Consider the following 17,396-nt stretch of genomic DNA (forward strand, 5'->3'; position numbering starts at 1 on the left):
TTAGTCCTGCAAAGTCAGAGATGACTCTGGTGGAGTAACATATATGTTGAAAATGGAATGTTGTCTACATTAGCAAATGATTGTTGGCCATAATAATTATTACTGTCTTATGGACACTGGCAAATGTCAGACATTGTACAAGTTACTTCTCATATATTAGTGTTCATTCTAGCAGCAATATGACAAAGGTTAACCCATTTTATAGAAATGTAAGGTCAGTCTTGAGTTGAACAACCATAAATAAATTTTAACAAAAAAATTTAAGAATCCAAGTTCAGAACAATTTTTTTAGGTACAAGTATAATTATGATTTTGTATTGTAGACATATAATATAGGCATAGTCTGTTAATAAATTGCTCCTAGTTCTCTCTCTCTCTCTCTCTTTGTCACACACACACACACACACGCTCAGGTATATATATTTTTGGTCCTGGGGATTGAACCCAGGGCCTTGTACATGCTAGGTAAGGGCTCTACCACTGAGCTACATGTGCAACCCTAGTTTATATTTTCTAACTAAATAAATCAGTTCTAAGTGTTCTACACCTAACAAATTTGATCTGAGTTCTAGATAATAGTAAAATAATCAATTTTTAAATGTTTTTATTAATGTGTTATAGTTTCATATAATAGTGGAGTTCATTTTGACATATTCATACTTGCATATAATATTTTCCCTTTCCCCTTCCCTTCCCTTGATCCCCTTCCTCTACTTTATTGGTCTTCCTTCTATTAATTTATTGTTTTTTAAATTGGTGCTTTATACACATACATAAAAATGAATTGCTTTAAATTTGTATTTTATTAAGTGAATTTCCCTTATTTTATTGATTGAATTTGTTACTTTAAAGTGTTATATTTCTAGAAATAGAATGACTTATTCTCAATTTTGACAAAATGACCTTGACTATAAAAATTACTATCAAAGCTTTAAAGATAATATGCATGAATAATTTTCCTTTTCCCTCTTAGTTTGGGATGTGGGCAGATCAGCTTGGAGATGGAAGAGCTCACCTTATTGGAACTTACATGAACAGGTACCACATATTTTCTTATATAATAGCTTATTTATTACATATTAACCTAAATCTCCTAATATGTAATTTTTTTTGAAGACAGGGTGAAAAATGGGAGCTCCAGTTAAAAGGCTCAGGAAAGACCCCATATTCCCGGTATAGTTTGGTAATATGTTTAGAAATTTAAGTAAGAATTAATGTTGTCTTAATTACAAATGAAACTCATTTAAATTGTATTTCCTATAGAAATGGTGATGGTAGAGCAGTACTTCGTTCCTCGGTGAGAGAATTTCTGTGTAGTGAGGCTATGCTCTACCTTGGAATTCCAACTAGTAGGGCTGTAAGGTAATTCCTTTTTCCTTCAAATAACTTTCAGGACTGCATCATATTATCTCCAGAAATGTATTAGGAAAATAGAGCAGATAAATCTCTGAGAATATGATCTCTTATAGTTTTTTGTCATTTAAGGTATTTCTTGATTGCAGATGAATTGTTGGATTCTGTTTGTTTCAGCCTGGTTGTAAGTGATGATGAAGTATGGCGAGATCAGTTCTACAATGGAAATATTATGAAAGAACGAGGTAACTGTTTTTAGAATACTTACAGAAAACTGAACTAAGTTCTTTAAGGTCAACAGTTACTGGACATCTTTGTGGTCACCTTAAAAACAACCCATAGTTCTTCAAGATATAATTTTAGCATTGCAGTATCAGAATAGAGTAGCCTTTCCTGTATCCTTATATCACTAACCCATCCATTTCTGAGGCAAACATCTTGGAAGTGAACAAAAAATGTTTAGGAATAGCTGGGAAAAATGTCACAAAGCCAATACAGGAAGGTTCTTACATTTCACTCCCAGGAGAGCCCCACAGATCTTTCCATGGAGCCTGATTTCTCTGATTTTATGGTCTCTACCAATAAGCTGAATTTTCTTTTTGTTTTGCATTTAGTAGTTTAGAAATAAAAACTAGAGAGTGGGTGAGAAAGTATGCTGTAGAGGTATACTGCATATTTAGAGAGGCCAAAGAGACTGAAAGAGATTTGACTGAATCTTTGGGGAAGAGAGGAGACCTGAAAATCAACAATTAACATTTAAGAGCTTAAAAGTGAAGCTGTCAAGAACTACTTACAGTCCGTTGTGCTTTTATGGGTCTTATGGATATCACTGTGTCTGTCATGGACTGCATTCTTTCTGATGTTCATAGCGATTCACTAGGAGTACATTTTATGTACTTTGTACTTAGTGCATGATGCATATTTTGGTCTGTGCTGCTATAACAAAACATTTTAGACTGGGTAATTCAAAAACAATAGAAATTTTATTACATACAGTTCTGGAGGCTGGGAAGTTCAAGATCAATTTGCTGGCAGACTCCATGACTGATGAGGGTTCTCTGCTTCATGGCATTTTCTTACTGTGTCTTCAGATGATAGAAGGGGAAGGCAGACCTCTGGAGCCTCTTTTATAGAGGCATTAATCCCATTCATGAGGACTGAGCCCCCATGACTTAATAGCCTTCCAAAACCCCACCTCTGTCGCAACCCCTTGCCCGCAAGGAAGACGCAACACTCAGGAATCTTCTTTCAGCAGTTTATTTCAAGCCCTTGATAGTTCTTCTTCTACTCTCTCGGATGCCCCTCCCAGCCTTAATAAAGCATCTCAAGCCCCAATGCAAAGCAGCCACGTGGAGCTTTCTCATAGGGTGATGAAAAGTCATGCGCCAACTCTCCCAAATAAGGAGTTGTTTGTCACAGACCACAGCGGAGCCAGCGCCATCTTGTAATGGCGACCATAATTTGCATAAACGGCAGAAGCGGCTCACCACACACCTCCTTTGTGATTAGATTTCACATCTGAATTTTAGTAGGATACGAACTTTCAAACTATTGCAATACATTTTTAAATTATTTTTTAGTTGTGGATGGACACGATATTTTTATTTTTTTTAAATTTACTTTTTAGTTATTGGTAGACATAATATCTTTTTTATTTTTATTTTTTTATTAGTTGCACATGACAATACAATGATCTTGACATATCATACATTTGAATCAAATGGGGTATAATTTCTAATTTTTCTGAGTATCTTTATTTTATTTTTATATGATGCTGAACCCAGTGCCTCATATATGTTAGGCAAGTGTCCTACCACCGAGCTACAACCCCAGCCCCTGCAATACATTTTTATAAGATCTTCCTAAAAAAATAGTCCCATAAAAGTATTCATGCATAAAGGAATTAAGGATTATTTATCTTGCAGCATCTTTCTCTCTCTTTTAATGTCACTGGAACAAAATGATACTATTGCACATAGGCTGCTAGCAAGTATTCTTGTCTTTTTTAAAATATATTTTTAGATGTTGACAGACCTTTATTTTATTCATTTATTTATATAAAGTGCTGAGAATTGAACCCAGTACCTCACATATACTAGGCAAGTGCTCTACCACTGAGCCACAACTCCAGCCCCCTGTTATTCTTGTTCATGAGGATTGGATATGAAATTCGAACCACAGACTTTTAGAATGATTAGTACAGTGCTATTTACTTTTGTGACTGTGACTTATATACATTGTTTATTTGAATTTTGAGCCACAATCTTAATGGTTTCAAATGATTCCAAGAATTTCTTCTATTAGTCCATTAAGATAATTTCCATATTTAAGTCTTTACATAAATACAGATTCTTTGCTGGGCGAGGTGGTGCAGGCCTGTGATCCCAGCTGCTCAGGAGGCTGAGGCAGGAGGATTGTGAGTTCAAAGCCAGCCTCAGTAGTAGAGAGGTGCTGAGCAACTCAGTGAGACCCTTTCTCTAAATAAAATACAAAACAGAGCTGGGGATGTGGCTCAGTGGTTGAGTGTCCTTGAGTTCAATCCCCAGTACCCACACCCCCACCAAATACAGACACTTTGATAGTACTTTTATCCTAATATTTGCCCAGGAACCACTGTTACATAGCAAGATTAGTATACTGCAAAAGAAAAAGGATATATGAAAACTGGAATGGCTCTACAGAAACTAGCTTTGTGACTTAGGCAAGTTACTTAAACAGTTTGCCCCTTAGTTTTTTCACCTAAAATTAAGAGGTTAGATTTAAAGATACTTCTAGTGCTAAATTCAGTGATTCAGTGACTATTCATTCATTAAGGAGACAGAGTAATTTTTTGAGTTTTTCCTAGATGTTTTTACATAGTTTTTGTTGAAAAAGACATGAAAATAAATATCCAGATTAGTATTGTGAATAAGTGTTGACCCTGGATAAGGCATTCAACCCAGAAAAAACTACCCTTTCTGTGTTTACCACTGGACTAAACTCTAGTGGGTCCAAAATTAATAAGTATGCCATAGTCTTAAGAAACTTTGTAGAGAAAAGATTCAAACTCATGGAACAAATGAATAATAAAAAAAAAGGTCAATAAAAGGGTGATCAGTTGAGCTTTATAGAGGAAGTGGGAATTGATCCTGAGCATAAGGTTAAGTAGGAGTTCAGTAAGGAGAGAAGAAGGAGTGGGGTATGTGGAAGAGGGGAGACCAGCACAGGCAAAGAGGTAGCAGTGAGCCTGGTTGTCTACTGAAGGGAGGACAGCACAACAGAGCAGGGCTTGCTTCACTCTAGCATAGACTTCCCCTTAACATCTAACCATGTAAACTACAGCATTTCTTATAAGAAAGAAACATTGATTCTGTTTACGAATTATATTACTAACATCCATAATCAAAACAGAAGAAGGCAATACAAGGCTAAAAAGACAAAGTGCATAGATTTATTTTATTTCTTCAGTATATTTTTAAGTCAGAACATACGCAAGAATCTTTGTTAGAGTTAATTCTCAATTAATTACAGGTCTGGAAGGCACTTATAATGACCTAAAGCAAAATAAATAATGTATTAATTCCTTACTTCAGGATGAGATACAGGGAAAGGGCCACAGTTGATGAGTCAGTGGATAATCTGTAGTTTGCAGATAACAACCACTTCTTAGCCTTTAGCTATTCTGTTTCTAAAAGCTTAGTGGATCTAAGCATTCTGAGAAAAACTGGAGACCATTCATGCAGTAGACATTAGTTTTTTTTTTTTTTTTGTAAATTAAGTGGTTATCTTATTTTTTAAAATTAACATTTAATTTTCAGGCAAATATTTTGCTATTATTGACATAGCTTAACATAGTTTTTTTAAATGTATATTTTTAAGTTGTAAATGGACACACTATCTTTATTTTATTTATTTATCTTTATGTAGTGCTGAGGATTAAACCTAGGGTCTCACACATGCTAGACAATCACTCTACCACTGAGCTACAACCCCAGCGCTTAACGTAGTTTTCAGCTAAAATAAATGTTTTTTTTTTAAGGTGCAGTAGTGCTGCGTGCTGCAAAATCGTGGTTTAGAATTGGATCATTAGAAATTTTGGCTCATTATGGTGAACTGGATTTATTGAGGTTAGAAAATTGCTTTTTTAAGTTATTTTTTCCTGCTTTATTGAGCGGTAATTAACTATAAAAATGTACATATATAAGGTATACAGTGTGATGTTTTGACATATGTATACATTGTGAAATGATTACCACAACCAAGCTCATTAATATATTCATCTCCTCACAGTTACTTTGTGTGTATGTGTGTGATGAAAATACTTAAGATCTACTCCAAATTTCAGGTGTACATTATATTATTATTAACCTTTGTCTGTACATGAGGTCCACAGAACTTATTTATGTTATTACAAAAACTCTGTACCCTTTGACTAGCATCTCCCCATTTTCCCCAGTCCCTGCCCCTGGTAACTGCCATTCTGTTCTCTACTTCTATTAAGTTCACTTGTTTAAATTCCACATGAAAATGTGATGATGCTGTATTTGTTTTTCTGTGCCTGCCTTGTTTCCCTTAACATAATGTCTTCCAAGTTTATCCATGTTGTTGCTAAAGCTAAGAAAATTAAATTTTAAAAAATGGTACAAAAATATTGGGGAAATGCTAATTTATGTGCTGAGAAATTAAATATTTTCTTTTCTTATAAGTAAAGCCAAGAACTTCAATTAACAATGTGTGTTTGTGTGTGTGTGTGTGTGTGTGTTGCTGCATGTCAAACTCAGAGCCTCGTTTGTCTGGTAGGCAAACACTACCACTGAGCTACACTCTCAGCCCTCAGTTAATAACTATTTTTAACACTTGCTATGTGCCAAATACCTTGTGAGGTTTCTAGGAAGTTAAAAAATATAAAAAAAGAAGAAGGACAACAACCAGTAGTCACTTTTCTCAAGGGATTTATTATGTAATATACAACCTGGTTATAGCTGAGGGTCTTCATGCCACCTAGAGCCATGGGGTAAGTAACTGAAACTCCCCAATTCTGCAGCCTACAGAAATCCATAGCTCTCCCCCAATGCTAGGATTCCTGGGTGCACCTCTCTCACATCTGTTCCTTTACACAATGAAGTTCAGCCCCTCCAACAGCACAGACAAGCAACAGTCCAGATTTACACAGAGTCTTTAGGACAGGGTGCATCTTTCTGAAGATTTCTGTTGGGGAGCCAGAGGAGAAGTTGTTTCAGCTTCCACCATTCTCTTTTGTCTTGGTGCCTACTGTGAACTGTGTACACAAAACTCCATCTTATTAAGCCAACTTAGCTAGATGTTACTTCAGACAAAAATATTTCCTTCTTTAAGAGGACTTCTGTTTCCATGTTAATACAATACCATTTTAAAAAATCATTATAAATACAGAAGAAAAATTTTGGTAGACCCTTTGTGTCATTTGGAATGTGGATCCTATATTGTAGTTATTGGTGTAGGAAATCCAGAAAAAAAAAGAAAGAAAAGAGTCATAAGCATTTATTATGATTGTTTTGAGTCTCTCTCTCTCTTTCTTTTTTAACAAATGTTTACTGAGATCATGGTCGTCCTGCTGTTGAATAGAGTTGTCTATTTTCACTGGGCATTGTTTCTAACTATCTGTTTACTTTTGGGGGTCACTACTGCTTGGATTCTCCATGCTTATCAGCTTTTCATCACTGTGACCAAAATACCTGTCAAGAACAATTTAGAGGAGGAGAAGTTTATTTTGGCTCATGGTTTCAAAGGTTTTGTCCATGGTTGACCAAGTGCATTGCTCTGGGCCCAAGGTGAGGCAGAACATCATGGTGGAAGGAGGAGGTGCAGGAATGCTAAATCTTGAAGAAATATTTTTCTTTTGCCATTTTTGAGTAAAAGCTTAAAGTTTTTAAAATTTAAAGTTGATCTAATGAATTCATAAATGCTGAGAATGGATTTAGGTGCTTGGATATGCAGCACTGTATTATAAGGAAGATTGACACTATATCTTTCTCCCCAGGACACTATTAGACTTCATTATACAGGAACATTTTCCCTCAATAGATGTCAAAGAACCTAATAGATATGTGGTAAGTTTGACTCCTTTTTCCCTTGTTGGCCCACCAATGTTAGATATTATAACTTACAAAAGTAAAGTTGGGAAAGGAAGTATAGATTACTTTGAACATTTTGTTAGAGAAAAAGAAGATGAACCACATTATAGACAAGACAGTTGTTTTGTTTGAAAGCTGCCTAGAAAAGAGCAGGTGTGTCTACATCCTGACTATGTATGTTATTTTTGAGTGGCATTTATAACTTGATCACATATTTTCTTCCCTCACACTTTAGGTGTATAGATATTTCTATAGTAATAGTTAAAAAGCAAATCCAATACATAATAATAAAACATGATTTCCTATTCTTTTGGAAGGTTTTTGATCTTCATATCCCTTTTCATTCTTTCAACAGTTACAGAATAGGGAATTCTGTTATTTTTCTTGGTGACATTGCAAAATTTAGTAACTCGGAATGCTTTAATTGAACTTTCTTATAAATTCTATTTAACTTTTCTTCTTGCTCATGGAGAATATTGACCATAATATCTGAGGCTCTTAAATATATTATTTCTGGATGAATAATTTTACTTTATTCTGTTTTAAATACATGTATGTATTTCTGTTCTCAATGTTTGAATTCTTCCCATGTTCTCCTTGAAGATGTACATTGTCTTAAGTATCATAAAAGATTATGCCATATGCTATAGAAAACCTGGAAAACTCCTGAATTTTATTTTAGGATTTTTTTTCCACTGTGGTATTTGAGACAGCACAACTTATTGCCTTGTGGATGTCTGTTGGCTTTGCTCATGGTAAGTTATCTATTGCATTCTTCTGATGGGAAGTAGAATTAACTTAAAGTAAAAATTATATTTTTATATAGTTAAAAATATTCCTGTGTTCCAGCAGCTCAGGAGACTGAGGGAGGATAACTGCAAGCTCAAGGCCAGCCTTAGCAACCTAGTAAAGCCCTAAGCAACTTACTGAGATCCTGTCTCAAAATTAAAATTAAAAAAGGCTGGGATGTGGCTCAGTGCTAAGAACCCACTTCTCCGGGTTCAATCCCTGGTAACAAAAAACAAACAAACAAATAAATAAATAAAAATAAAGAAGAAGAAGAAAAAATTCTTGTGGATGAGCTTAATGTTTACATGCTTTTAGCAAGGAACAAAGAAAGATTTTTTTTTTCATGTTTAAAATAGTTTTGAATGGAACAGTAATCACAAAATAGGACAAAGTTACTTGTAAAGCTTTCCAACCTCAAGGTCGTAATGTGTATCAGTAAGGATTATGCCTAGAGTTCTTTAAGGCTTTTCTAAAAATTTAAATTGTGATGTGTATCAAATATGTATGTATTATGTTTAAAGGTCTTTAAGGCTATTTAAAAATTTTAAATTATAAATACTTATGATAAAGTACAGACAAGTAACTGTGAGTTTTATTCTTCAAGGTAATCACTGTTAAACATTCCAAATCAGTTCTTCTAGACCTTTTTTCTATGCTATATAGATATCTCCAACAAAAACAAACCAACCAACCCCATAAGCACAACAAAAAAAGGGCAAGGCTCTCCATGCTGCTAATCTTCTGCAGCTCATGACTATCACAGGGGACAGGTCTTAGTTTTCTTTTTTCTTTTTGTAACCTTTGAAAACTAATTTATCATATTCCTTTATTAGTCTCATTTCAAATAATATGTGCTTTTAAATAAATGCTAGATATTGAGGATAAATAAAAGATGAAGTTCCATTTCTGGAGTTTTATTCCTATAATATTTGAAGGCTTTTTGGGGGGACTATAAAATAATAGGCTAAATTTAATTTTAAAATATAGGGTTTTTTTATGTATGCATGTTGTTGTTTGTTTGTTTTGAGGTACTGGAGATTGAATGCAGGGACATTTGACCATCAAACCATATTCCTACATTGTCAGCCTCCCTTTTAAATTATTATTATTTTTTAAAATTTTAAGACAGGGTCTCACTAAGTTGTTGACCTGACCTTGAACTTGTGATTCTCCTGCCCCAGCCTCCTGAGTAGCTGGGATTACAAGCGTATAATACCCAGCGGGTCTAAACATATTAAGTTATTTAATGTTACCAGTTAAACTCAGTTGTAATCTAATTTTATTTCATCTCTGGAAAACATGGCATTCCTGTGACCCTTTATATTCTGGATAATTTGATAGAGTTAAAATAAAAAGGTTATTATTTTAATATTGTTTTTTCAGAATTTTCTGTTGTTGTTTTAGGTGTTTGTAATACTGATAACTTCAGTTTGTTATCCATTACAATTGACTATGGTCCATTTGGTTTTATGGAGGCCTATAATCCAGGTATGTATGTTTTATACATGTGTATGTATTTCATTTTTAAAAATGATTGGTTTACTTTAAATGGTTATAAATAATACAATGATACAGTAGTAGAAAGAATTGGGTTCATTCATAAAATGGTTAGTTTTATGCCTACTAGATCTTTTGGGTACCATAAATGATACAATGAATCCTTTGGTGGTTTCTGTTTCTCTGAATTATATATTAGAGGAGATGATATAAAGTATTTCCGGGAATATGTTGTCAGACAGACCTGGGCTTGAGCTTTGGTGTCTGGATTTTAATGTCTCTGTGCATTTGGAAACTTCTCACTTCACTAATATATAAAATGCAGGTAACAGTAATCCACTAACAACTGGAGGGTTCAGAGAGGGCTTTGTGGAGGAGTGCACCTCCACAACTCCAGCTGGAGTTTGAAATACACACATGGGCTGGGGACGTTGCTCAGTGGTAGAGCACTTGCTGTCTTGAACAAGGCCTGGGTTCTATCCCCAGTACTCTCTCTTCTTATCATCAAAAAAGGAAATAGATATGTGATAAACTATACATTCCTATAGGTTAGAAATGTATTCCTCTATTAGGCAAATATTCATAATTTTAAAACTTTTAGTGTAAATGGGTAATAAATTATTTTGAGTTAAATATCTAATGTCAGAAAAAATTTTATCTAATAAATATAAATTTATTAAGTTTAAATATAACCGTTAAACAGAAAGAAGCTATTTATTTATTATTATCCCCATTGTTAAACTGTGATATTTGTTTTAAACAGATTTTGTACCAAACATATCAGATGATGAAAGAAGATATAAAATAGGAAATCAAGCCAGTATTGGAATGTTTAATTTAGACAAGTTGTTGCAAGCTCTAAACCCATTATTGGATCTTGGGCAAAAGCAGCTGTGAGTAAATCCTAAATCTATTAATTAAATCTATGTGAAAATATATTGTATAATGATAACTTTTTGAAAAACCAGAAACTAACATTTTAAATAAAATTTTATTATTTAATAATAAAGGTGTATATATACCCTATATATGATATCTATGATAAAAATTTGTGTATTTATTTTTGTGGTACTGGGGATTGAACCCAGGGCCTCTACCACTGAGCTATATTCATGGCTTTCTTTATTTTTTTTATCTGGAAATAGGCTTTTGCTAAGTTGCTCAGGCTGGCCTCAAAATTGTGATTCTCCTGCTTTAGCCTCTTGAGTATCTGAATTACAGCTGTGTGTGTGCCATGTTGCCTGGATCAAGCTATATAGTTTTCTCTAGGACAATTTGGACTTTTTTCCATAGTTATTAGGATAAAGTTTTTATTGTTTATTGCTTTTGTGATGTTATGAAACCTTAGTTTATTTTCTATTTGATCCAAAGGGTGATTTATCACTATGTTTCTTAATTTCTAATTAGTGGGAATTATTTTGTCAATATTTTTATTTGTGCTTTTTTTTTTTTTAAATAGTACTGGGAATTGAACCCAGGGCCTTAAGCATATTAGAAAGTACTCAAGCCCTGAGGTACAACTTCATCCCTTGTTCATATTTTTATGACCAAAGAATGTGTTTGGTAAAATCTCTATTATTTGTGGGCCAACATAAAATATTTTGGGACATGTTTAACAAACACACATAAAAATATATATTCCATAGTCAAAGGTTTTAATATATCAAAATGAGGGTATTAATTGTGTTATTCAAGTCCTTTATGACCCTATTTTTTTGTATTAGAAAAGTTTGATTCTTAAGAGATGCATATTAAGAGCTTCTTCTTTAGGCTGAGAATGTGATTCAGTGGTAGAATGTTTGCCTAGCATGTGTGAGGCTTTGCATTTGGTACCTAGCACTGCAGCAAAATACAAAACACAATAATAACAACAAAAATCCAGAACAACTACTTTAATTGCAATTTCTTTCTTTTTTTAGTACCAGGGATTGAACCCAGGAGCGCTTAATCAGTGAGCCACATCCCTAGCCTTTTTTATCGTTTATTTTGAGACAGGGTCTGGCTAAGTTGCTTAGGCCCTTACTATGTTGCTGAGGCTGGCTTTGAACTTGTGATCCTCCTGCCTCAGCCTCCCTAGCCATTGGGATTATAAGCGTGCACTACCATGCCTGGCTAATTGTATTTTTTTTAATCAAGTTTTAAAACATTGTTTGAAATTTGCATATTTATTCTTGTATTATTGGTACATACAGGTTTTTACTTACCTTTTTTTTTTTCCAAAAAGTATCTTCTACTTTACATTGTACTTCATCATTATTTTACTGTCACAACCCCCCAACCCCTCTTTTTTTTTTTTTTTAATTTGAAATATTCAGTTTTTCCCCTGTTGGTTTGGAAACTCTACTGAAAAAAAACAAAACAAAACAATTTTTTTTTTCTCTACTGCTAATTCCTTTCTTTTTCTGCCTCTTTCTCTACTATTATATGAAAACAAGTTTCCAAATATTTTCCAGCATATTTTCTAAGATTCTAAAAGTCTTAAAATACGAAGATTCTATATGCCCATTGCTTTCCTTTCCATCCCAATAGGATGAGACTTATAGAATGTTTTCATGTTTTACCACCAGTTACCTGACTTCTAGAGTTTAATATTTTGATTTTTAGATTATTAGGTTCCTTTAAAGTGTTCCTCATCCCAGTACTGGGAACTGAACGCCAGGGTACTTAAACACCTAGCCACATCCCCAGCCCATTTTATTGTTTATTTTGAGACAGGGTCTCACTAAGTTACTGAGCTAAGTTATTGAGGCTAGCTTTGAACCCATGATCCTCCTGCCTTAGCCTGGGATTCTGCAATCCATTGTACCCCCTCTATTTTTAGCACTCTCTCATCCTCTCATCCCTCCACTTAGAACCATTTCACTACTTACTACCATTTTTTTTTCATGGTTTCTTCTTGAAGTCTCTGCCTCAATTACTTTCCAAGTATTTCACTCATACAGGAAATATAGGCAATACATTCTCTAATTTGCATAACCTTTAGTATCTTAAATTTACTCTGGTAAATGATTGCTATCAGTATATTAATTAGTATGGATTCAGTTATATGTAGCAGTATTTTATCATTCATATTTATCTGCAGACCTAAGCCATGTTCTCCAGACTAGCTTTTTTGGTAATAAAGCTGAAATTTTAATCTCCATCTATCAATTGTGTGGTTTCTCATTCTGAATTTATACTAAAAGGGAACATGTTTATCTGTTTAAAGCAAGAGTAAATAATGATTAGACAGATTTGCAATGTTCACAGTTATTCAAATGGAAATATCATGTATGTATGTGAATATGCATGAATGGTAATCTGAGTACATTAATAAAGGAGAATGTTTAGATATTTATTGATTTATCCACTGGACATTGAGCACCTTAAGAGCAAGGACAATATTTTAATGATTTCTGTGTCTCAAATGTGTTTGCTAGAAGTTAAGATAAGTTAAGTGCAGTACTGGGGATTGAACCCAGAGCCTTGCCCGGGTTAGGAAAGTGCTCTACCACTGAGCTATATTCCCAGCCCTAAAATGTTTTTCTTCCCACCACCTTTATCCCTACAAAATCTAAAATTTACCTTTTCCAATTCATGATCCCAAACAGAAGACAAGGCATATAGTGGTTTTATTAACCATAGGTAGCAGGAATATTACTATAAAGAGGATAAAAGTTTTACAGGTCTTCTATGGTTTCCTTAATTTAATAAAAATATTGGTCATACAGTCATATAGTTAAAAATCGAAGTGGTGTAAAATGATGGTCATTAAGCATTCTTGCTGCCACCCTGTGTCTCATCAATTTTATATCTGATTTTCCCTGCAGTGTTCATTGATTCAACTAATATTTATTGAGTCTTAGGCATTCAAAGTATTCCTGACACTAAATGCTAAGGCAGATAGAAATGAATAAAACAGCAGGGGAAAAAAGCCCATAGAGCTTACTTTTGGAGGGATAGACAGTCATTAAATAAAATAAGTTAATTATAAAGTATATTAGGAGATGAGCACTATGGAGGAAAATGAAGTGACAGGTGGTGAATACAGAGAAGGAGGCATTTAGAATTTTAGAATAATAGTCAGCACTTGGGCAAAGACTTGAAGGAGTTGTAGGAGCAAACCATGAAAATATCTGGGGGAAGGACACTAAGGGAAAGGGGACAGCCTGTGCAAAGGTCCTGAGGTCGAAGTGTATGTGTGTGTTTAAGGAACAGCAAGAATGCCAGTGTGGCTGCACAAAATAAGCAGGCGGAAGTTACAGGAGATGAGGTCAAGGTAAAGGGAGTGGGACTTTAGAATGCATTAAGCTTTTGGATAATGTAAGATACACTTTGGAATGTTAAGAGCCAGTTTATTTAAAGATGAGGTTAAGGTGAAGAACCTTTAAGTTTATATTTCCATAAAACATTGTACTATTATTTCAGACTTTCAGAAAAATAAAATGTTATCAAATTGGGTGAGGTATTTGTAATGCATTAATTTGGTTCTAAGATGATTTTTTAAATTCACCAAAAAAATCTGTTACTCTGTTGGTATTATAGATACATGTCCACATTTATCCTATAAACAAATTGTTTATGACATGATTTGACCTGTACTATATACAAATCTTTGAGACAATATATTTATAGTGATAATTTTCTATGAGCTATGATATATAATTAAACTGCTAAGCTGTAATTAGTAGCATGTAATCTCCATGTTACTGAATATATGTGAAGGTTCTCTTTACTCTTTTAAAATTTTTAAAAATTAATTAATTTATTCTAACTTGGTATATATGACAGCAGAATGCATTTTGATTCATTGCACTCTTTATTCTTATAAAATATAATTTGAGAATGTTAATTTTAAATCAAGATTAACTCTTTCCTTTTTACTCCTCACCCAGTGCTGCTCAGATTCTCCATCAGTACCCTGCTCATTATTATGCAAGGTTTGTGAGTCTTGAATACAGATATTAAAACATCTTGGTTAGTTTGACAGTTGTTAAAATAGCGAGAATTTTAATAACAAATTGAATTGACATTTCTCCTTGTAGGTTTAGAAAATTGTTCAAAGCCAAACTGGGATTACTTGGAGAAAAGGAGGGTGATGATGATTTAATCGAATTTCTCTTACATGTGAGTTTATCACCTTTGTTAACATTTGCATTACTCTGCAGAATATTTTTGAAGTATTGAGATTGCTAAATGTATTAACTTTCATCAGCTCATGGAAAAGACAGAAGCTGACTTTACGATGACATTTCTGCAGCTCAGTGAGATTACCGAGAGCCAGTTACAGGAACTCAACATTCCTCAGGTATTAACTTGTGACAGTGGCTTTTTTCTTCATTCGGTTTTCTTTACCAGGTTTATTGACATACCATTTATATATCACAGAGTCCCACTCATAAACTGTATAATTCAGTTCTTTTTAATAATTAACAGATTTGCGTAATTGTAACAATCCAGTTTTAGAATGGTTTTATCACTCTAGAAAGATCCCTAGTGTTCCTCTGCAGTCAATCCTGTTTCTACTTACCCTGTCTCTAAAGGTGTCTGCTTTCTAGATATTTCATACACCTGGAACCACACAATATGGGATCTTTTGTGTCCAGCTTCTTCACTTAGTGTAGTTTCAAGGTTCATCCATGTCGTAATGTACATCAGTAGTTCTTTTCTCTTTACTGACTGTATGGCTTTATCCATGTGTGGGTAAACCACATTTTTCATATCCATTTACTAGTTGATAGACATTTTTGTTGTTTCCATTTTTTGGCCATTATGAATAAACGCTACTATAAATAATGATATACAAGTTTTTGTAGATATATGTTTTCATTTCTCTTGGGCAGAATTAGGAGTAGAGTTGCTGGATTGTTTAGTAGATTTAAATTTAACTTTTTAAAAAACTGCTAAATTATTTCCAAAGTGGCTGCACGTAATTCAATGTTAAGAATGTGTTGCCTTTTCATTTCAGTGCTAGTACTGAAATGGAATTATCGAATGGTATGGGTATTACCAGAGGATTCCTATTTGTTGTGGAATTTTAGAACCATAGATCTATTTATAAGTCTCAAGTCTTTTAGATTGTAACCATTTTTTAGATTATTTTTGAGATTAAAGCCCAATTTTATTTTTATAATTTAAATTTTTTTTTACTTATTTATTTGTTGAAGGGCACCTAGATTGGTTCCATTACATTTTATGACATTCTCTGTATAGTTAATGTTATCTTTTTATAACTTTGTGTTGAAATCAGCCTACTCATGCATTTATTCAGCAAATACTGAGTACCCACTATTGTTGAGAGCTTTAGGGTCAGGCATTACAATAAATACTTTATAAAATAATGAAAAATTATTAATAATAATAGATATCATTTCCTGAGTACTTATTAGGGAGATGAGATACATTGTTACCAATAAGGGGACAAGACACTGCCCCTCCAACGCCAGCAACCCTGGGTGCGGCAGCATCGTGCATCTTTTTGTACTGGCTTCCATGGTCATTTTTGATCTAGGTAGCATGGAGTCAGTAAAGCCCATCATAACTTTTCCTGCTTTCAGTTTTTCTTCATGACATAACTCTTAACTCTTACGGTCTTTTAGAATAATTCAAACATTTTCATGTATCTAGAAAATTTTAGTTGTTACTTCACTTCTTTTAGTAAACCTTCAGTGACAGCCCAGTCTGACTTAGATATCCTTCCTCGCAGCTACCTGAACAGCTTGCTGCCTATTTTGATCTTGGCACTTTTCACACTGGTCTTGTAATGATGCATTTCCACTGGACACTTCTTTGGTTATGAAGGGACCAAAATTTAATCAGCTCTGTCTTTCAAATGTAGGGAAGACTTTAGCAAATAGTATGTACTCACTAAATGATTTTTGCCTGTTGGCAAGGATTGGTGAAAGAAAACAACTTGTGAATACTGTAAATATGCCTATCATTCTTCCAGCTGCGATTCTCTTGGGCTGTGGGTACCTACCACTTTGCCTTTCTGCCCTCTTTATTGGCACATGTCTATATGGCAACAGTACATTTAAGAAATCTGGTTTTAAAGGGATTTTTCATAAAGACACTTTCAGAAGTTGCTAGATATTGTGGTTTATTAAACCTAGGGTCCAGAAACTACTAATTTTGTATAAGAAGTGAAAATAAAGTCCTGAAGTCCATGTCATTTGGGGGAGTAGCTAAATATAGTAATAATGGTAAAATTTTCATTAGTCTTTAACTTATTTTCTGTTAATAGAAAAACAGCAGGATTGGATCCTCATGCCTGAGGAAGCCCATCTGAAGGCATTTTCATGCTAAGAGCACTTTGTGTGATGTTCTGGCAGCAGAATTTCATGGTGGAGTGTGATCTGAGCAGCGAGTAAGCCCTTACTGGGTCTGCTAGCTCATTTGCACCAGCAGCTCCTTCTCCCATTACTGTGTCTTGAATTAAATGCAGATGTGGAGTCCAGGGAGGAAGCCAAGGGCAGATAACTTCTCTTTGGGGCTCTATGTCCAGTCATAGTCACCAAAAGAAAGGCAGCATAAGTCATAGGATGTAGAATTAGGGTCCTGTGGAATTTGAGTCTAGATGTTTTCACCTAGTAGCTGAATACACTTGAGCATGTCCAGGTCCCAGTGCCTCATCAGTAACACAGGCCATCAGTCCCAATCCCCACCCTCCCCCTCCTCCCCCTTCAT

At 34.2% G+C, this 17,396-nt stretch overlaps 1 protein-coding gene across 1 annotated transcript in view; it reads left to right on the plus strand.

Annotated features, from left to right (window-relative positions):
• LOC107150245 (protein adenylyltransferase SelO-like) overlaps positions 1 to 17,396 on the plus strand; it is a 43,551-nt gene that overhangs the window by 9,006 nt on the left and 17,149 nt on the right. Inside the window, exons 4-15 of the mRNA XM_048812755.1 lie at positions 974 to 1,038; positions 1,117 to 1,173; positions 1,264 to 1,362; positions 1,531 to 1,598; positions 5,372 to 5,459; positions 7,352 to 7,421; positions 8,128 to 8,200; positions 9,639 to 9,722; positions 10,495 to 10,624; positions 14,606 to 14,650; positions 14,756 to 14,837; positions 14,926 to 15,018. Coding sequence (XP_048668712.1) covers positions 974 to 1,038; positions 1,117 to 1,173; positions 1,264 to 1,362; positions 1,531 to 1,598; positions 5,372 to 5,459; positions 7,352 to 7,421; positions 8,128 to 8,200; positions 9,639 to 9,722; positions 10,495 to 10,624; positions 14,606 to 14,650; positions 14,756 to 14,837; positions 14,926 to 15,018 — 954 coding nt within the window. The remainder of the gene's footprint in view (positions 1 to 973; positions 1,039 to 1,116; positions 1,174 to 1,263; positions 1,363 to 1,530; positions 1,599 to 5,371; positions 5,460 to 7,351; positions 7,422 to 8,127; positions 8,201 to 9,638; positions 9,723 to 10,494; positions 10,625 to 14,605; positions 14,651 to 14,755; positions 14,838 to 14,925; positions 15,019 to 17,396) is intronic.

Source organism: Marmota marmota, unplaced genomic scaffold (genome assembly GCF_001458135.2).
Source record: "Marmota marmota marmota unplaced genomic scaffold, marMar, whole genome shotgun sequence".
Classification (NCBI taxonomy): domain Eukaryota; kingdom Metazoa; phylum Chordata; class Mammalia; order Rodentia; family Sciuridae; genus Marmota; species Marmota marmota.